Raw genomic sequence first — 22117 nt, 5'->3', positions numbered from 1 at the left:
TAACCTAGATCATGTCTTGAGTTTATGTAACCATGCATAGATATGGATATATGTGTTAGATGTGTGTGAATACACATGTGCAGGCATACGTATATGCGTGTAAGCGCTCTGCCTCTCAGCGGAGGGCCGTCCTGATTGCAGTCATTAACTCAGTGGGGGGCAAAAAGAAAACAGATCAAGGACGGCAATGCCTCTTTATCCGCTTTAAACCTGGCTTTGAACTAAAGCTTTCTCATTTCTGCCAAGCCTCCCTTGATAGACAGACTGAGAAAAGCAACAAAAGCCTGGGAGGAGTAGAAAAGAAAATCTTAAATTGACAGATAACTCCACTACCGCACCACTCATGCAAACAAAGAAACCGATAAAAGCACAAACAAAGGCTCTCGATTCAAAGGATGCATCTTCAACAGAGTATAACGTTGTTCCTAACCAGCCGAGGCAAACAGACTGGCAGCTGAGGAAATGAAGCCGCTGTGCAGTGCTGTGTAACTGTCTTTTTCATTTTATATGGACTGCTGGGCTTCTCACACTAATGATTTTAACAAGCCCATTTCATTTGTGTGTTTTCATTTTCACTCATTTGGTGAAAATAAGAGAGTACATACGTCATACAGTAATTGGCGGTGCTCATGATGATGATTGTATTTATTTGTGAGAGAAGGTGGAAAAAGGACTGAAAGGCAGCTCTGTTGCAGAGAAAGGTAGATGCTGAAAGGAGCAACAGAAAAGAGGGGGTGAATGGTGCACTTGTGGTCAGTTTTACTGTTAATCCTGAAGCTGAATGATAATAATGTCAGTGAAACCTTTAATGTGTATTTGATTTACACATAAAGGAATTTGTGAAAAGTATTTCAACCAAATTAAAAAAACATGTTTAAATCTTACAGCAATCCTGAACAATAATGAAAAAAATTATAATATTTTAATTAAAAATAACATATTTCTTTATATTATATTATTTTATTTGCTTTTATAGGATTTGTTTGATATAAAATAGCCTTTTTTTTTTATAAAACAAAAACAAAAACTTGAAATAGTTTTGGATGGAAAAAAGCGTCAAACGTCAACATGCCAAAAGTTTATTTCATGTCAACTATCCCATTATAAACATTCAGATTACAGATCAAAGTCTGGCTGTACAATTGTTCCTGGTTGTATAATGAGGGATGTGACTGAATAAACTCCTGATGGACAAATGCAGGAAAGAGGACATTTCCGATTCATCTTGATAATGTTTTATTTTGACTAAAGCAAACAAAAATTGATTGTCAAGTGTGACACAAGGACAATGGATGGTGTGAGAGAAGATGAAAGAGATGGAGAGAGAATACAAGGTGAAAACAATAGTGGTTTCTTTTCATTACATTATAGTTGACATAAATAAATAGAGAACAAAGTTGAAACCTACAGAAAGAAAGAAACATAAAATACATGTCAGAGAATGAAAAACACTTGCTGAATAAGAAAACCCTTTTTAAGTGGAACTTTAAACTTTGTTAGACATGGAGTCAAAATGTTTTTTTTTTTAAATATATATTTTTATAGAAAATAAGTAGAGTACATTTGTTTTACAGTAAATGTAAAGTTCTATAACTTTTTTACACTCATTTTTTTGAACTCCTTTCATTTAATCATTAATCGGATGAGGGTTGAGTTCTTTATAAAGAAACCAACCAGTCTGTATTCCAAAGCATTCATGAATTACAACCATTTAAGTTTGGACACTGCATTTTCATGTCTATGCTCAAAAAAGGCTAGGGTTAAAAAACAATTAAAGAATCTTAAAGGGCACCTATTATGACATTTAAAATGTTCCTAATGTTGTTTAGGGAGTCCCCAACAACAGTTTTACGTGCATGCAATGTCAAAAAACACTTTTGTTTTCGTATAATATGCATTTATTTTTACCTGATTTGCTCACCGACTCCCAAATGATTCGTTCAACGACTCATTTTTCCAAACCCCTCCTTTGCGCGATGCTAATCTGCGATTGGTCAGATGACCCAGCAGTGTTTACAGAGATAATAGTTATTGTTTAACACGGAGTACAATGATGGTTTTATCAATTAAATTGTGGTATAATAATGATTATAGTCCACTGCTTTGTAGTTTGTAGTAAAAAACTAAAAATAAGATAAAGAATTTAATGTTATGTTAGCGAGCATAGCCCAGAGTTCATATTGTAAAAGCACAATCAGTCTTTGTTTGCGTTAGCCCGATGCATAAACATAACGTTTTTACAAAAAAAAAAAAAATGCAGTTACGTTACTACGAGGTATTATTCTATTCTTTAAGACAACTCCGAAAACAACGACAAACACTTCACATATCTCAATACAATTGCCATTGAAGACCTAGAAGCTAAACGGTGCTTACACAACAAACAAAATAATAATTAAGCATGCTACATAAAACATAAAAGCAACAATTATTAATAACACTTACAGGTTGTGATACGGAGGAGGAAGCTGATGCAAATACACTTGGAACTGAACCTTCCTTCAATATCAGCCGGCTCGCGAAATTTAAAAAGCAATCGTCTTCAAAATGGCGCGAACAAAGCACAAGGCTTGGACTACACTTCTGTGGTATAGTTGTATATATGAATTGTAGCCACTTAGTCTTCAAATGCTCCTCCTTGGGCAGATGAAAAAAGTTGGCTTTTGAGTCGCACTTCAGAACACAGCGTCTCGTCGCCATGATATTTTCCCCTGGCCTTGGAGCGCAATAAGTGGGTGTATCATATTCAAATAACTTGACAAGTTGACGTCATCTAGTCAGAGAAAAAGCTTCGGTCTTCTAACGATTCATAAAAATGACTCAGAGTCGACTCTTACTTTTGAAAGACAATAACTTTATATACGGTGCACTTTCATATTTCAAACTTTGCAGGATGTTTTTGTTCACTTAGATCTATGTTACACACTACATGAAAGGTACATTTCAAAATTCCATAATAGGTGCCCTTTAAAAATCTGGCTAATTTCGGAACAGCATAGTACTGTTATTAGTTTTGCAATATGAAGAAATCACAAATATTCCAAAATGAGGATGCTAGTATGCTGTTCTGAATTTAGCCACTGAAAAGCATCAAAGAGGTCTGTATAGCATATCATAATCCAGCTTAATATGCAGGGACAGTCATATGTTGGTAGAAAATTAAACACTTCTGTGGCGCTATCAAAACATTATTACTGTATGCTGTTTTGACTTTTGATCACCCGACCGGAACATTCAGTGGCTTAGCCAATGGCTCGTGTTTGGGGCGGGACTGTCTTTCTAACTGACCAATGGGAGACAAGGGAGAAATTAAGAGGGAAACCTGTTTGAAAGCAGACTAGTGCTGTTGCAAAATTAAACAGGCAAAACATTATTCCTCATATAAGGGAACAAATAGACATAATTTTTTTTACATTTGATGAAATAACTGTTTGTATTTTATTCAAGTTTTTCTAATTCGTATAATGCTTAAATTATGAATTTTGCCGTACCATGCAGTGGACCATGTTTTCTTTTTTTGTTTGTTTTTTTAAGAAAGAGACAAATAAGCAAGGGATTTATTTGTTTTGTAAATAGCTGTGTAATTAGCAGGATAATGTCATCTGGCTATTATCGGAAAATAAACTTCAGGGTTTAGACAAAACCCTGCTGAGGTCTATTTTGCAATAGATGACGTCTGAATGTTCATCATAGCTTTTTAAAAATCAAATAAATAAATGGACATGAAATGTTGGTTTGAGTTAAAAGTATTTGATTAAGGCACGGAGTGCTACGTGACACAGTGTTGCCAGGGACAATAGTCAGTATACAGTTTAGTGGTTATTTGACAAAAAAATAGCGACTGATCAAACAGACTTGTGTATTCCAGTCCAATCGTGGAAAAACTGTGTGCAGCTCCTGGAAACACTCTCACAGCCTTCAGAGAATAAAAGTGTAAACATCAGAAAGCGGTAAACATGAGCCAAACAATATAATGGAAACAAGTACTCAAAGTGCTCAATAGAAGAGAGAGATGCTTGGCATTATATAAAACATAAGTTTGTTGTCCAGCTCATGCAGCACACAGGAGGTGTCTGAATGAGGGAGTGGATTGCATGTGATGTAAAGCTGAGCATGTGTGTGTAAAGCTGAGCATGTGTGTGTAAAGCTTCAGAGGTTTTGTTGTCAGTCTGGGTGAGGTCAGAAAATACGATGTTGCCGCAGACACTGACTAATTAGGCCTATTGTTGTCATCTATTTACATTGGGTAAAAGGAAGTATTCTCTCAGGTTCAGTGAGAAAATGTTTGTTCATCTTATTCTCTCGAAGCAAATTGTGTTTAACGTTTATGTGCAACAATATCTGAATGATGTATTACAGACCTAATGATTTCGGCTTTTATAAGGAAATGCTGGTCTTACTTCACCTTCTCGTAAAATGAAGAATTAACCATTTTATAAAACGTTCTTGTACTTTATGGATGACTCATGTAATTGAAAGAGAAAACCGACACCTGTTATCCAGGGCTGTTTTGTCCAAGGAGGCAAGAAAAGCTGCGCCTCCACAGAACAATTTAGATGAGAAAATAATAACAGTACGAGAAGGAAATCAAACAAATAAATAAAAATGACCTCAAATAGAGTGTAAATCACTTTTCTGAAAGTGACAGCAATTTGGGGAAAGTAAATGAACTTGAAATGAATTGAAACATGAAATGATCTGTGAGTGAGCCGGATTTAGCAAGCACTCAGCTTGGGTAGATTAAAGCTGCACCTCCGTGCCTGCGGCCTTAATTACACCTGCAGTGTTTACAGAGGATGTGATGACTAATGGTCCGAGAAGAAGGTGACTATTAATAATAATAGCCCAACAACAGCTGGTGGTGACAAATAAAAGATGCCCACATATTTTTGTTATCGTAGTAAAGCATTAAAAAAATGCATAAACTAAAAGTCACCATGCAATGGAATATCTATTATAAATGCGCATCCTGCTCTAAATTTTTTCTTCTTCTAGAAGCCGTTAAACTCATACTTTACGTCACTATAAGAAAAGACTACTATCCATTTCACACCGACTTTAATGCATAGCATGTTAATATAATACAAAAATATATAATGAAACATGAATTTACATCGGCTCATACATTAATTAAAATTATATAAAACCCAGAGACTTTTCCTCCTCATTTCAGAAGTTCACCAGAAGTTTACTTGCAGCCGAGTCCCGATACAAAAGATCAGAGATCAGTCATGCAGTGGATCATTTTACATAATTATTCGTAGCAAATTACAGGACTTAAAAAAGTGTTACCCTAGTTAACTTGATCTTTTCAAGAAGTAAAGACTATCAAATGTCAGCCTTTGTTGCATATTTTGGTCATACTATTTTTGGATTATAAAGCAGTGAGGAGATGGGCAACAGGCCATTAGTGTTTAATGATGCTGACTCTCTAGAGTGTATTAAATGTACTTCAATAATGGAGAGGAAGGCGAGAGACCTCACAAAGCCTCACTGCTTTTGTGTCAGGGCTTCATTATGCTACAAAGATTAAGTAGTTTTTCCTATCATATTCTCTTTAAATTGAAAGTGGGTTGAGATCCTAAATTATTCTTCATTAGATCATCTTAGGACTTTGGCACTAAAGTATCAAAGTCCCATCAACTCTCTCATGGTGAAACAAAGATCTGTTCTTGCACTTTAAGGCAGGTTAATTTTATTTTTAGGGAACCAAATAAATAATCATTTTGATCCTAGACTAGAAAGAAAAAGGCTATTGACACTGGTTATGTGCTTTTTCATTGAATCGAGAGGAATCCAAAAGATATAATACTTACGGATACAAAACATAAAGGTTCTTGTGAGTCTTCAAGATCACATACTGCGGACAATAGGCAATTTTAGGCAATAAATAGGCAATAAACCTATTTAATTTTGGAGTGCGTGTAATCCTTACTAAACAACTAGTCAGTGTCCCTCATGGCATGTGCCATTCCACCCCTGAGGACATGAAGACATATCCAATAAACATTGGGCAAAAGCAAAACAAATTGTCACTCCGTGTTGGAAAAGACTTGGTGAGGACGTGCATGTACAAACAAATGTTTTAGTCTGACAGGAGAAAATGAGCTGACTTGAAACAGCACCACTTTGAGTACCATCAGAAACATGGAAAACCAATACTCATGCATTGGTCTAGTGCCATTATTTTGAAAAAGCGAACATTAGTGGTAATAGCTTGTGGTGTATAAAGAACCCAGTCATACTGGAGTCAAAGTAAAGATACCTTTATAGAAAGCAAAAGTGCATGGCATATACTGTACAGCTGATTATAGCTATAGCAACTAGCTGAGAGGCAGGCGATGGCAATGAGGTGCTAGAATCTCTGTTAAGGTGATGATACACAGGGCAACTTTTTGAGCAATGTTGCTGGGCAATCTTGCCGAGCGATTGTTGCTTGGGCACTTTCCCATTGAAAATGAGCAATACATTTCTATCTGGATAATTTAGATCGATCATGTGCCCTGTGTCTCATCTGGTTGCCCGTTGACGGCAACATTGCTCAGCAACATTGCTCAAAAAGTTGCCCTGTGTTTCATCACCTTTAGGATATGTGCTCTACTACAGTTGTGCAAAGGAGCACAACACACCAAATTATCACAATGATGTAAAACCAACAGAAAAACGGAGTTACGTTATTTTTGTAACACTGTCACTTTTGATCAGTTTAATGCGTCCTTGCTGAAGTGTTTATTTATTTTCTTTTTTCTTTTTTTTATCGTATTTACGCCAAACATTTGAATGGTACTGTATCCGTTTCTTGAGCACCAAATCACAGCAATAAATTAAATTTTAAAATTTCTGTCATGACAACTCTCGGAGTGATTGGCATGGTAATGGGTATGACAATGTTGTATGTTTGGTGCTGCTGCTATGCTGTGGTTATTGCTCCTGCTGCTGCTTCTGTTGCCTCAGAGCAAGTACAGAATTTGTTACTGCCAACACTTACACAACACGCTGCTGTGAGCAAGTAAGATATGCTGCTGCTGTACAATGTAGCATACTACCCGTAGGAGATCTATACAGGTGGAGCTGGGGAAGGTGGAGGGTTTCTTAAAGCGCCTGCACAGCTAAGGCAAATGCTACCCAAGTATTTGAAGGTTGAGCAGCGAGCTCATTGGCTACTGATACGGCAGGAACCAATCAGATACGCCTATAGATAACGATGTGATTATGAACAGGTGAGTAAAAGGACCTATTAGCCTGCACCGTCTAGTTTCATGACAGAACTTTGTATTAAAACAGAAAACAGTTTTTTTTCAATTGCATTAATATTTTGCAACATTACTGTTTTTACTGTATTTTTGATCCAATAAATGCAGCCTTGGTTTTTTTTCAAAAACATAAAAATGGACTTTCCTGTATTGCAATGCAATGTTGAAGAATTTGTGGATATTTGTAGAAAACATATTACAATACAAATGGTTTTGGCTATTTAGTCCATAAGGCAATGACCTCTGAAGCCTATATCTGATAAATATTACAATTATCAACAGTTCTGCGGCACAACAGGAAACATTATCATATAAACAAATCTAAATGGCAAATAACTTCAACAACGTTTAAGTAAAAACATATCAAATTAATTTTATACACAAATGCTTACACAGGCTGTCTCATCTGTTTAGATTTCCCAGTGGGAATCCATTGCGTGTTGTCCGGAGCACTTCTCTACTGATTTTGAGGAATGTTAAATAAGGCCCATATTAATTTGGAGCTGGGAACAATTGCCTTTTATCCTGAAAGCATATACACGCAGGCTAGCAGAATGCATTGCTTTTAAGCTGACATGTCATATTATGGAAAACCGGATTTTCCGTGTTCTTTTGATGATTTATGATGTAGGCTACTGTGTTACTCTTAACTTTCAGAATTTGCAAAAACAGGTCTTCTGAAATCTTTGAGGTGTAGTATGTACTGTGAAACTCATTACATCAGTATTAGATATACATTATATATAGAATTGTATTTCATAATACTTTAATGTTTAAAGGTGCAGTAAGCGATTTGAGAAACACTGTTAATATTTGAAATCAACCCAGACTAACACTTTATGTTTCTTTATCATAGCAGAAGCGAAACAAAATAATGCTAGCGAAAAATAAAGCGAAGATGCAACAAGGAAGAACAAATCACATTTATTTGTAGCTATAGCATTTTTTACAATACATATTGTTTCAAAGCAGCTTTAAAAAAATGCATGTGTCTAAATTACAGTTTAGAGTGATCTGTTATCAGAGTTGACTGTGTCTAAGTAATCCATTTCAGTAAAATTCAGTTTCATTGTTAAACAATGCATTAAGTTAAGGCAGAAACAACAAGCTCATTGAAGTAAAGAATACATGTTGTTGATTTGGATACTTTAGCATTTGTGATTTTTTACAGACTCAAAATATAAGTGTAAGTCAACAAACTGAAAAAATAAAACCAAAGTTTTTTTTAATGTTAAAACGGATTTAATTTTTTTATTTTCATAAAATTGGTATCGAAAAAAGTCTTGTTCAGGAATCGGTATGGGAATCCCTAAAATGTTCTTTATATGAAATGCCTGCCAGAAGCCTTTAAGTTTCTATAGAAGTGTGTTGTCGTGAACTGTAACATATTTCCACATAGTAGAGAGGAGCTCACTGCTACGTTTTTATAATTACATTACCTCTGCATATCAGTTGGAAGCCCCAGAAATTTCCGACTGATTGTTGGTTAGATAACTTCAAACCCCAAATAAAGCCGTCAGAGCCATGCTTATCCAAAGTACTTTTGATAGGAAGAATGAAAGCGAAAGTAATCAGACTTGTGTTTTCTGGTGGATTTTCAGAAAAATCTGTTTCATCAAAAGCTCTTTAGTAACGGTTCTCCAATATATGGGATATACTAACATCAGAGAGACGGAGAGGAGTTTGATGCATGCTCTCACTCTCATTCTCGTTGTCTACATGCACTTGTCCCCTGCCTTAAATCCGTTAATAGAAATTTCTATAAATGTCCTTAGTCACAGTCTAGACAAGTCTTTGGCGGTCATGACTAGGGGAGGCTGCAGCAGAGAATAAAGCTGCTCTTTGATGGCTCTCCTTTTAAATATGTGCACCCTAAAAACCTGCTGTATATAAACTTAAGGGAGTGAGGGAGGTTACACATTCACATAATTGATAGTATGATTCCAGCGCTCAGAGGAAATTGGGAGAGTTGTAATGTGACAGTAAAAGTAAACTGAATAATGTGACAAGAGCTGCATGAAGCTGATGTTAAACTGATGAGAATTACAAATACTCCTCAAAGAGGGAAAAGAGAATAAGTCATTTTGAGACTATACGTTCCATGCTAGAGCAGAAGCTTCTGCTGCAAAAGTGTTTCCCATTTTTCCCTAAAATACTTTAAAAAAAAACATATTTGAAAACATTTGAACACTTGAACATTGACAAATGATAATGACAGACTATAGACTAGAGAGTAAAATTAGCCAGTGGATGAGCCACTAAAATTAGCCACTATTTCTCACTATTCACTATTTCTATTACTAACCTCTTTTTCATAATCGAAGCAAATGGGAAAGGTCAAATATATATATAATATTTTTTTCTTTTTTAAGTGTACTTAAAATTGTATTCGGTACATGGACATTATAATGAACTTTTTGCTCACTGACTCAATTTTCCATCTAAGTGAAAAACTCCATTTTCCGTTTCACAAGCAGTTTAACATCGTACTTTAACTTAAGTGTAATTTCTTGGTATTTTTTAAACCCGTTATTGAGGTTGGATTGCCTCACTATTTATTGGCTCAGTTTAAACTGGCTAAACACCAAAAAAAAAAAAAAAAAAAAAGGCAGCATAAATAGATCATCCATCAATCATGATAATGTGTGAGAAGCTCAAATGAGGGCAATGAAAAACACTCCTGAACTCATGGGCCTGAAATCCATTGAGGAAATGACTGAAGCAAAGCTGCTGGAAATGAGTTTGAAAGCAAGAATGTAGTAGAGTGATGGTGCCGTATAAATAAGTGATCGTTTTCATGTTGTGCTGTTATACCAAATGGAAAAACGTGGAGAATTGATAGAGTTGAGAGAATGTTCAACGGACACAGAGAAAATAAAAGCATTGTAAATCAGCAGGACATAATAGAGTAAGTGTCTTATAAGTAACTCCTGTTTCCTAATTACACTGGAGCTACATTTTGGAAACTAGAGGTGCCCTGAACAGTTGTTTAAAAGTACTGAAACTCAGACCTCGAACATATTTCCATACAGCCCCCTTGACATTCACTGCCTGCCAATATTATGAGTCACTAGCTTGACCCGAATATAACCTTTGAGTAAAAAACATAAGTGAAAAGTTCTTGAACCCTTTGAAACTATCTGGATATCAACTGATATATGATGTGTGTTTTCATCTGCATTATAATAACAAATAAAACATTCTCTTATTTTAACAAACAAAAATATGGATACATTAAGATAAACAGTCACAGAATATGTATAAGAACCTGATAAAATGTGGTTGATTGATCATCAGTCCTGTCGTGTATAAATTAAATTCTGTTCCTCATATCATAATTCTAAAGGATCACAGAAGATTTGCTGAAACTTATACTCTTCAGATTCAGTTGCAATTATCTGTGCAAGAGCAAGACAAAGATTCCATGATCCAGAACCCCAGAGGGGCAGATATAGATCAGCAGACATTTCTTTCTTGTAACATCTTTGTTCATGAATCTCCATAGATCTGCAGTGTATTTGTGAATCTGCACAGATAAGCAAGTACAATATCCAATATGCTTTACTGCCTCGAGACCTGGACAGCTTACAATTATGAAGGGATCAATGAATTCCAAGCTGTACCTGAAAATTCTAAAGCAAAATATTTGGCCGACTTTGTGTGATCCAAAATTCCCAAGTAGTCATGTCATCACTACTGATTTAAAAAAAAAAAAAAACTTCCACATAATGGAATGGAAATACAGAATATTGACATCAGACTCGGAATATAAGAAATAATATGGCATGAATTCAAACACACCTTTCAGACAATGCAAAAATCTATGTGAAATTAGATTGGGACTGGGTCAAACTAAGTTCATTTTGCTATTTTGACTCGCTATTGTCCATCATTCTGCTCATTACACAACTATTCAACAAATAAATATGCGAACATGAAATATTCAACATCGACTGATTAAGTTCAGAGAATGCATTGCAGTAAGGGATAATTCTCAAGACTTTCTCCAAGGCATCACCTTTATCAATCTGCATGTTCTAATATTCACTGCTTTTTACAAGCCATCTTACTCCTTTTGGCTCTCATTGAATACACTTGATGCACAGGGCTACAGGATATTTAATCTCAGTCCTTGACATGTCTGTTTGTTCATAGACTTATATAATGTACTTCAAATAACATTCCACATATTTTCCCCAGCTGCTGTATTTTGTTAGCGATTGGAGAGGCTGTTGAACGGCAGTGGGAAATGGCTGTTTTTTTTTTCTGACGCATGTCACTGGAAATTATATTTCTATTTAAGATTCGTAATATTATTTCTTTATAAGATTCCCCTTGGGTTTCCCACTCAGAACATCGTGCTATTTTTTCCACACAGAAAGGTCCAGCTGTAAACAATCAAAAGATTTTCATGTCATCTTGTCAGATTATTTGGAAAAGAACACATGCGGTTTTGTGGCTGAGAATCAATTTGAACTGACTTTATTGGTTATTCACAAAGCTGTTTCCAAAAAGATACATTTATCTATGATTTGTTGCCCTCTAGTGCCCAGACTCACACTTGATGCATCAATTCTTTTGTCAGTATGTTGGCCTGTAAATAACGTTGTCTGCTGGAAAACAATTTTTTTTTTTCTTGGTTCAAAATACAGAACATTCAGCAATAGCCCCAAAAAGGTATAATCCCTCAACTGAAGAGTTGATGTTTTCTTGTCACTATTGTTCACTTGGACAGTGTTTGCTTTAATGGGACTGTAAGTGTACTGCCAAACTCTCCGGCTCCCTAAAGCCCCAACACAACACATCTTGAATACATCCCATATCTAACATACCTGATACAACTCTTTAGCTCAAAAAAAGACTCCAAGCTTTGAATATGGCATGTCAGATGCGATAAACTAAAATGTGCATTATGACTAATTGTTAAGGGACATCCAATTTCTCAGTCTATGTTATATTGTAAGTTGTCGGTGTGTGATCTACAATAAACAAGACATTTTAGAGAGGACAACCATTTTATTCATTATGTCATTGGATTACCTTTGAGCCATTGATGATTTGTGAGATAGTAGTTTTTTAACCCTTACAGCAGTGTTTCTCACCCAGGGGGACCGGGACCCACTAGGGGGCCTCAAGATTACTTAAAATTATTTAAATTAAAATGTTTAATAATTTACAGTATATAGTAATGTCAAGTTATGATATATTTTATCAGGTCGAACTTACAAGTAAAAATTAATTACAAAAAAATAAATAATTGTGGACAGCCTTGCATGTTTGATGTAAAATGTGCATCTCAAAAGATGACAGTATGACAGATCAGTAATACAACTAAGCACTGCATATCAAGACATTAAATGAACATAAAGGTCCAAACTAAATGATGCAACAGTAGACCAACATTAAGTATTAATCTTAAATATTACTATAGTATAAAGTCCAATGAAAAAATATCATCTGATGGACATCCAGAACATAAGGTCCATCTGAACACCCAACACTGTAAGGCTGTTTGAAAAGTAAAATGCAGTAGTTTATACAAGTATAATTTTGTAAATGGACAGTTGGAGGTTTGTTCATATTATTCAGGTTCAGTAAAGTAAACATAAAAGTTATGAACCCAAAATGAATACATTGTGTTTTAGAATAACAAGTTAAGAACGGATCAAATTTGGAATGCAATTGAGCAGCAGAAACAGAAACCCAATGCAAAAACCTCATAAATACTGCATTAGCATAGCATTTAAACAATATAATCGTTGCGTTTAGATACAATATGATACATCTAAAAGCTCTGCAGTTCCCAAGGAAAGACCACTATGCCCAAGAAACACCACAATGCTGAAGTATGCTGCATTTCAAATGAATCTTGGGACTGGAGTTCATGTGACAGATGTCCTTACGAAGCTGATACATCTGAAAGTAAATTGCAAAGGGAAAACTTTAAATGAAATATTAACTGATTGACAAAAATATATAATGTACAAGAACTGCTTTGTACCAAACAGTTGTGGAGTATTGCTGACTGAGCTTAGATCTCAGTGGTGAGGGGACCGCCACTCTCGATGTTCCTCATGATAGACTGAACCACTTCTGAGGTAGTGCCCTGCCCCCCAATGTCAACTGTGTGCAACTGCAACAGGAAACATCACAGAACACATTACAACAGTGGATCACAAACCTGTCCTGGAGTACCACCAGCCCTGCACATTTTACATGTCTCCTTTATCTATCACACCTGATTCATCTCATGAGCTCACTAGTAGAGACTAAAAGACCTGAAATTGGTGTGTCAGAGATAGAGACACAAAACTTTAAGGCTCATATCCAAAAGTTAGCCCGGAAACTTAGGTTAAAGCTAGGGTTCTATTTTAGGAATAGGGGCTGCTTTTCTCTTGCAACAAGGAAGAAATTGGTCGAGGCTACTTTCCTGTCTCTTATGGACTATGGTGTTTTTATTATATATGCACGCCCCGAATAAATATTTGCACCAACTGGATTCAGTTTATCATGGTGCACTGAGATTTATTACAGGGTGCAAACCCTTTACACATTGTTGCACTCTGTATAATCTAGTCCAGTGGCCCTCCCTTGCTCAGCGCAGGCTAACCCGGTGGCGATTGTTTATATATAAATCCTTCATTGGGACATTGCCCCCTTATTTATGTAGGCTTATGTCCTTCAAGGCCAGCACTCGCTCTCTGGGGTCTAATGATAATCTCCACCTGGTTGTGCCTAGGGCTTGCACAGAGTTAGGGAAGCAAGCATTTAGAATTTCTGCCCCATCAGTGTGGAACCTGTTACAGAATGACTTAAAACTTGATAACTTGGTCTCCTTTGGTCAATTTAAGAGGCTAGTAAAGTACCGGGAAACAGGCACAATGGGCACCTGTCCCTGCTTCCCAAATTAGGATAAGTCTATAAAAAGTTTTTTTTTTCTTTTCTTTTTCTTTGTTGGTCGATTCATTGTAATTCACTGTTAACGTATTATGTCTTGTATGTGTATTTTGTATTCTATGTGGAACTTTTATTGCGGCTTTCTTGGCCAGGGCTCCTTCGCAAAAGAGACCTGTTCTCAAAGGATTTCCCTGGTTAAATAAGTGTTAAATAAAATAAAAAAAATGTGCAGGACTGGTGGTGCTCCAGGGCAGGTTTGAGAACCACTCCATTACAAAATGCTTAGACATATGACTGAACATCAATTGTGCAACAAGCATGTGACCTAACCCCTTTGAAAATTCTACAAATTCTTCAAAAAAAAAAAAAAAAAAACTTTTTATTTTTTTAACCTAAATAGATATTACTATAAGATACTGTAATGGCATTCGTTTTTTTGGAGTTCAATTTCAAGCCGATATACTCTACCGTTCAAAAGTTTGGTAAGATAAAAAACAAAAACAATCTTTTATCAATCTTAAATAAGTGTAACTATATCAAGATCTATAGTCAAATAATATTACTCATTACTACAAAGAGATCTTTCATGCACAAACTTGATGAGCAGGTTTTCACACCTGACAGTAGAAAATTCTACAAATTCTTTAAAGGTGCATAGTGCAAGATTCTGAGTTTTTGCAGAACTACGGCACATCTGGCGGCAAGCAAAACTGCAGCCAGAGATGTGCACGCTCACGGACAGAAGAAAAAAAAAAGTTTTTAACCTAAATAGATATTACTATAAGATACTGTAATGCCATTAGTATTTTTGGATTTCAATTTCAAGCACATATACTCTACCATTCAAAAGTTTGGTAAGATTGAAAAAAAAACTTATCTTTTATCAATCTTAAATAAATGCTGTTCTTTTCTATTAATAAAAAAACAGCAATGGTAACTTGATGAGCAGGTTTTCACACCTGACAGTATCCAAGTTGTGATTGCCATACAAGTTGTGCTAGAGACCAATTGTAAAATGTATAGAGGTTGAGTTAATACATTAGAAAGAATCTATATGACTGACCCTGGTCTTGTTCATAGTAGTGAGAATTGCACCTCGGATCATGGTGGCATAGTCATAAAGCCTGAAAAAGAAGAGTCATATCCTAAACATAGATTTTATACAAGGAAATTCTGACTGTTCATCAGATTCATTCAAAGATACAAGAGCTAACAAAGAACCAGAAAGGCAAAAATCAGCAAAATTACAATCAAGAGCGGACACGTATAAAATAACACATGAGCTCCTCACTTACTTGAGATGATCTAACATGAGGCAGCTGGCAAGCAGCATGGCAGTGGGGTTGGCGATGTTCCTGTTGGCAATGCTCTTTCCTGTATTCCTGGTGGCCTGTTATAACATTTTTAAAGACAGCCATTTAAACATCATTCGATATTTGCATTTTAATTTCAGTGGTATAGCTCAATTTCAATAGAGAAAAATTATATAAGCATAATTCTTTTAAAATAGGTCTATGAATAATGCTGATGCAGCATATTGCATGAAGAACATGAAAGCGTAGTATCTGTCTATTGAAATACACTTAAGTTAACATAAGCATGTAATAAACTGGCTTATGAATATTAATCAGCCTAGGTGAAATAACATTCACCCAGTAGTCACGACTGATTTGCTAAAAAGTACCCTATCAATCAAAAAATAATAATTCTCCTTTTAGGATGTTTTTATGTTTTGGAAAGAAGTCTCTCATGCTCACCAAGGCAAAACCGTAAAAACAGCAAAAACTGAAATATTGTGAAAATATTATTACAAATTTAAAATAACTGTTTTCTATGTAATTACATTTTTTATTTATTCTTATAATGGCAAAGCTGAATTTTCCAGTTTTAAGTGTCACGTGATTCTTCAGAAATCCTTCCAACATGCCGATTTGGTGCTCAAGAAACATTTCTTATTATTATCAATATTAAAACCAGTGTTGTTTATTATTTTTGTGGAAACCGTGATACATTTTGTTTAGGATTCTGCAATAAATAAGAAGTTTAAAAGAATAGCATTTATCTTACGGCAGTGTTTTGCTAGCCGTATTATGTGGGCAGAAGGTTCTGTTTGGTCTTAAAGCTGTTTGCATAGCTGACCACAATTATTATTCACACCGAGGCCAAAGCAAATAAAACTCTAAAAATACAAGGATTATTGCTAAGGGGCGACCTTCAAAATTCCTGCAAGTTAGGATTGTGCTAATTGCTCAGTTTTTTCCTTCAAACCAACCGTTTCAAACACAGCATAGTCTCGTCCGTAGTTGGCACCAGGCACCAGACCGGGTCCACCCACCAACCCCGCACACACATTGCTGACTACATTGCCATAGAGATTAGGCATCACCATGACATCAAACTGTTGGGGCTTAGAAACAAGCTGAAAGAAACCACAGTATATATAGTAACGGGATTTCTTTGCTTTTTTCTTAACACATCAAAATTGTCAACATGATTTGTTTGATTGTTTGTTCACCTGCATGGTGGTGTTGTCTACAATCATGCTATCAAACTCAATGTCTGGGTAACCAGAGGCCACCTCCTTACAGCACTGCAAGAACAGCCCATCCCCCAGTTTCCTGTTAAGAGAAGAGAGTGAGAACACATTATTAACACATTCTTTTTTGTGACACAACTGTGAATTAATTGTACAGACAAGTAGTAGACTAACTAACATGATGTTAGCCTTGTGGACAGCCGTGACCCTGCGGCGACCTTTCTCTCGGGCCAGTTTGAAGGCATAGTCCGCGATGCGGAGGGAGTTGGTCCTCGTGATGATTTTCAGACACTCTACAACTCCTGATACACTCTGAAACACAAAGAAAATTGACCTGACCAACAAAATAAAAGAGAACAAATTCTAACAAGAATATTTTGCACACAAGTGGGGGACATAGCAAGTTTTCTGTGTTCAAGGCATCTTGCACGCGCGCACACACACACACACACACACTATAGTATATTGATTGTTCTAAAATTACTTAATATTTCATAAGTTACATATTACATTCAGTTTGGCAAAACATTTTTTTTACTATTATTCCATGATAAACAAATATTCAAAATTAGGAATGCTTACCATGTACAATACTATTTAAAAGTTCGGGGTCAGTATGTTTTTTTTCCTTTGAAATAAATTAATAATTTTATTCAGCAAGAAAGCATTGAATTGATCAAAAGTGACAGTAAAAAGTAATGTTACAAAATATTTCGATTTCAAAAACATGCTGTTTGTTTTACTTTTTTTATTGATCAAAAACTATGTAAAATTATCATAGTTTCAACAATAATATTAGCAGCACAACTGTTTTAAACATAATAATAAATGTTTCTTGAGAACTAAATCAGCATATTAGAATGATTTTGAAAGGAATAATTTACATTTTTAAATATATAAAGAAAATAGAAAACCGTTTAAATTGTCATATTAAGTTGTAATAAACCTGGCATTGTGTACTATAACGATTGTTGGCTCTTTGATAAATGCTTTGTTCTTCTTCTGCAAGACGCTTTGGATTAAAGTGTCTGCTAAATGTATAAATGTAAAAGTAATAATATTACAAATTTTCCTGTATTTCTGATAAAAAAAGAGACTTCTCTCAAGAACATAAAAAATCTTACCAACCCCAAACTTTTGAACAATAGTGTATTTTTCTTCATGTGCAGTAGAATAACACATTTGAATGTCTTTATTGATAAATTCATGTCAACACCCTGTATGTGAGGAAAGATGTGCTAGAAACAGGTGGAGCTGTGTGAAAGTCTGTGGGTGAAGTAAACTCCTGACCTCATGCTCCAGACTGCTGTACTCGCCCTCTGTGTTCTCTCTAATGATGATGATGTCGATGTTTTTGTGGCGCGTCTGGACTCCAGGAAGTGACTGGCAGTGCATCACATTGGCATACAGATCTAGACTCGTGCTGACAGAGAGAGAGAGAGAGCGCTGTGGTAGGAGGTGAACCAGTCCAGACACACAGTAATGGACTGGAGGCCAAATCTGAGGCACTCTCACTCAAACTGAGGGGTCCAACAACTTGTTGTACAGCATCATAAACATATGATGGAGCTGGTATAAATAGATTATTTGTGTAATTATTCGTCTTTCAGCCTTACCGTAGAAGATTGTTCCTTGACTTGTGGTTAGGGGGCATTATGTGGTTGGTCTCAATGTTACCTGAGAAAAAAATATAAATGATTAAATATAAACAGTTTGTTATCTAAAATCTCACTAATAACTGTCAATAAGTACGTAGCTGATTGTACAGACCCTTAAGAGCAACTCCATTGCGGCGAATGGCCATGATAGCATTTTTGATGTCGTCCTCACTGGTTAATGAAGAATTTACATTCACCACCTCAAAGTCCACAGGAACACAGCTGAACCTGTGATTCAATATGAAAATCTTAGTGTGGCAACACATCATTACCAGACACTAATTGTATTTGTTGAAAGTATTGATTTGCCAAACCTGAAGAGTTCCCGCACATGGCTGAGCAGCTCTGGTCCTATTCCATCTCCAGGAATCAATGCTACCGTATGCCGGCCTCCATACTTGGCAGGAGGAGGCTGCAAACAAACATAATGAATTAACAATTACATGTGCATGTTAATCATGGAAATAACTTGGGTATTTGGCATCATGCTTTTTTATGTTTACTTATGTCACTCCATACTTACTATGATTTGTCCCTTCAAGACAGAGCAGGACCGGAGGTGAAGAAAAATAATAAACAAAAAATCCACAGTTAGTGAGAGAATTAGGAACCACCATTCATTCATTCATTATCTTAGAACTTATGTTTAAGACATGTTTTTGTTCCACTGAATAGTATCATAAAGTATACTTTTCTGTCAAACAATGAATAACCAATCATATCAGATAGATAGATTTAAACTTATATTGAGTTAAAGTGTTGCTCAGTTTAAAAAAACAAACTAAAAAAACAGGAAACATTAATAACCCTAAATTACTGGGTTGTACTAAAGAAACGAGCACATGACCAATACAGGTCTAAAACAACGTACACAGGCATTATTATCTGCAATGTATGTAGACAGGCATTATTATCTGCTATGTAAAGACAGCAACCCACTGTGTATGTAGGTTTTCCTCTTTGATTGCTGACTGCTGCGCCAAAGACCTATAAAAACAAACCGATTAAGCATTACAATGTTACAGCACCCCTCACATCATGCTAGTGTTTCAAACCCAACCCTTGTAAGCTGAAGACATTTACAGCAACATCGAATGACTACAATGCAAACAATTCGATGTACTTTGGCAGCTCACTGCGTTCTAAGACACTGCCAAAGCACCGAAATCATGTCGTAAATCGCACTGATTAAACGTCCCAATTTAATTTAAAATATAAATGAACAAATATGTGAACTGGCTGAGCTAAAATACATGTATAATTCAGACATAAACTGATATTTCGCCAACTCTGACCTTGTCTTAGTCAAATGTCACGCTAATAGCACGCGTTGAGAAACAATTTCTTATTGTTACTTATATTTATACGGTTTCTATTGTCATATTGTGTAAATAAAATGCCTTGCCTTTGCTGCATTTCCCAATTGCCTTCCCAAGATTGGTTTTAAAGCTTTAGTAAGAGTGGCCATGATCATGACAGTAGTATGCGTGTGTGTGTGTGTTATTTTCCCGGATTAAACACCAACCGGAGGAGAATAGTTCCGAGCTGCGTTTTTGAAAAATAAATATTTAAAAGGATATTAACGTTAGTTACTTTGCCACTGAAAAATGTACACTCTTACAGATTTGTCATTGTACATTTAAATATGTCGTTCTGCTATACTATCTCAAACCTACATTATTAAAGAATGTATAGAAGACGTCTATTTTACTTGCATACTCTCTATCTTTATAAATAACACAATTGTGCATGGGTCAAATGTAATTCGGATTAAATCAAAATAAACACTAGGAAGTGGAGCATATTATATTTGCATACTGGGTGGGCAAAAGAACCACGTGCTCATAATTTTGGATCTCGAAGCTCGAACCGGAAGATTGTCATCGGGATTGGTGTTTTGACAACGAATGTAACATTACGCTTCTAGAGGTCGACGAACAAGGATATTTTGTTACTACGGGATTGTGGGATTGTGTGTTTGTTGTATGTTCGTTTTATTTGTTGCCGACTAATCCAGTCGTCACTGGTTTTAAGATGAACGTGTTTCGGACGCGAGTAAATTAGTCGTGACAGTTTCACACCCCAAGAGAGAAGCTGTTCTGCTGCAAACCTGCACAGGGTCATCACTCCACATTTTGAAAGGTATTTTTATTATTATTTGTGTGTTTTGATTCAATTATTGTGCTCCGGTTTAAAAAAATAGTTTGTTTATTTAAATGAATAGATTTGCGTATGAAGCTGGTGCCTAGGTTTCAACTCCAGGGAGGTTTGCTTCCCAAATGACTATCAGGTCTAATGTCATATAAATGGGCTAAAACTGTAATTAAAACATATGTTAGTTATTAAATGTCCAGCTAGATGTATTGGAAGTAAAATATGAAGCAGCCTATGTATTCCTAGTCAAACTTCCTTATAAGTATGTTTAAAATGTAACAGCTTTAACAGCTAACTTACATTTCGTGAATTACAGGTCAATCCTGTTCTTTGGAATTTACTCTTTTCAAGGGGTTAATCTCTAAACTTACGCTCTGCACATGATAATTATATTTGTAATAAATGCTGTCTTTCTTGCTCCAAACAGAATATTAAAAGTGGCCTTTTGCTGACAAGATTTCGACATCTGTCCACCATGAGGTTTGCAGGTCTGTGCATTTCCTTACTTATCATGGGCTAGATTCATTCATTCATTCATGCATTCATTTCTCTTTTATTCTTTTCATGAAAATGCATTGTTTGTACTAATCGCATACAATTCATTTAAATTTTTCCTTTACATTTCCATGATCAGAAAGGAGCAGATGGAAGAATAATATTCTTATATTTATCTGCCCCCTAGATAAGTTCCTTCTCACATTAAAGTACTATTTCCTTCCTTTGTATTCCCCAGTGGCCATGCGTGCTGTTGCCTTTATACTTCTTTTGGGCTTCACCTGGCTTCTAGCAAATTCAATGCTAGGAGGGGATGGGAACTCCATGATAAGGACGCTCTTTAGTGGTAAGGCTATTTTATATGATATATGTTTTTCCATGGCCAATGCTGTTTTCTTGGAGAGCATATAACATGTAGTTTCTATTACTAGCTTTAAAAGTAAACTGACAAATCTGCTACAAGCTACTCAACTCTGTAACAACTGACAGTGTTATGTAATGGTCCCTCTATTATTTTTTGCATGCTGAGCAAAGCCTCTCTCTATTGGGTGGACATTTCAGGCACATGATGAGCAAAAACTTTCCTTACTAGATCTGTACAGCGTACACAAAAAAAGAGCTTGCATCATTCAGTATTTCTTATTTTATTTGCATGCAGAACAGTTCAATTCTTTATGATATAAAATAGCCTTATAATAATATGAAAGCAACTTGAATCATTTAAAATTTATATCTATTACCGGTAAATCAAAACCCAAACACACAAAGTTATTTACACATAGGTATTTCCTTGTTCCTGCTTGAAAACCAAGGGCGATCGAGCGTTTGTAACTGCGGCGCCCAAGTTGAGAAAAGCACTTCCATTCGCTGTAAGGTCCTCTACCACATTGTCCACATTCAAATCTAGGTTGAAGATCTTTTCTCCTTAGCCTATGGTGTTGCTTGAGATGTAAAGGGGTTTTAGCTGTACAAGTTTTCATTCATGTTGACTTTTCTTTAAAGTCGTCATGAAACAGAAGTTGTGACAGTCTTTTCTTCCCTATTGTGATGTATAGCTTTGTAAAAACAACTTCTCAAACAAGAGAAAATGTTGGGCGGGACCTGATTTTGTCCCTCAGGAAAGA

The 22117-nt window shown here is 35.8% G+C and overlaps 2 protein-coding genes across 4 annotated transcripts in view; one reads left to right on the top strand and one right to left on the bottom strand.

Annotated features, from left to right (window-relative positions):
• The window catches only part of fam3a (FAM3 metabolism regulating signaling molecule A), a 54194-nt gene that overhangs the window by 27720 nt on the left and 4357 nt on the right, over nucleotides 1–22117 (top strand). Inside the window, exons 1-3 of one of the 2 annotated variants that reach the window (XM_079589362.1) lie at nucleotides 19817–20486; nucleotides 20926–20986; nucleotides 21232–21339. The exons of the other annotated variant lie outside the window; for it this stretch is intronic. Of the exons in view, the coding sequence (XP_079445488.1) occupies nucleotides 20974–20986; nucleotides 21232–21339 (121 nt within the window). The 5' untranslated portion in view covers nucleotides 19817–20486; nucleotides 20926–20973. Of the gene's footprint in view, nucleotides 1–19816; nucleotides 20487–20925; nucleotides 20987–21231; nucleotides 21340–22117 lie in introns of those variants that run through there. 2 annotated transcript variants of the gene reach the window in all.
• Nucleotides 11709–20130, bottom strand: idh3g (isocitrate dehydrogenase (NAD(+)) 3 non-catalytic subunit gamma). 2 transcript variants are annotated; one of them, XM_079589360.1, is made up of 14 exons: nucleotides 20021–20130; nucleotides 19750–19889; nucleotides 19284–19331; nucleotides 18659–18756; nucleotides 18457–18572; nucleotides 18303–18363; nucleotides 17977–18109; nucleotides 16865–16998; nucleotides 16666–16768; nucleotides 16423–16569; nucleotides 15446–15540; nucleotides 15214–15274; nucleotides 13255–13386; nucleotides 11709–13169 (listed from the first exon to the last, which is right to left on the bottom strand). In XM_079589360.1, the coding sequence occupies exons 2-13, from the start codon at nucleotides 19816–19818 to the stop codon at nucleotides 13285–13287; spliced, it is 1167 nt and encodes a 388-aa protein (XP_079445486.1). In that variant the 5' UTR covers nucleotides 19819–19889; nucleotides 20021–20130; the 3' UTR covers nucleotides 11709–13169; nucleotides 13255–13284. The 2 variants fall into 2 exon arrangements, with proteins under 2 accessions (XP_079445486.1, XP_079445487.1); XM_079589361.1 differs by lacking the exons at nucleotides 19284–19331; nucleotides 19750–19889; nucleotides 20021–20130 and adding an exon at nucleotides 18868–18893 and having other exon boundaries at nucleotides 12253–13169.

Source organism: Phoxinus phoxinus (genome assembly GCF_949152265.1).
Source record: "Phoxinus phoxinus genome assembly, chromosome: 18".
NCBI lineage: Eukaryota > Metazoa > Chordata > Actinopteri > Cypriniformes > Leuciscidae > Phoxinus > Phoxinus phoxinus.
The sequence above is the reverse complement of the archived record's forward strand: the minus strand, read 5'-3'. Positions and strand labels throughout refer to the sequence as shown.

What these genes read in the sequence shown, in the direction of transcription:
- idh3g (XM_079589360.1), bottom strand. Translation starts at nt 19,818, where the DNA reads ATGATCATGGCCACTCTTACTAAAGCTTTAAAACCAATCTTGGGAAGG. An exon ending in ACTATGCTGTGTTTGAAACG is followed by an intron (nt 15,541 to 16,422) that starts GTTGGTTTGAAG and finishes ATGTTATAACAG; the next exon opens with GCCACCAGGAATACAGGAAA. An exon ending in CTCATGTTAGATCATCTCAA is followed by an intron (nt 15,275 to 15,445) that starts GTAAGTGAGGAG and finishes CTTCTTTTTCAG; the next exon opens with GCTTTATGACTATGCCACCA.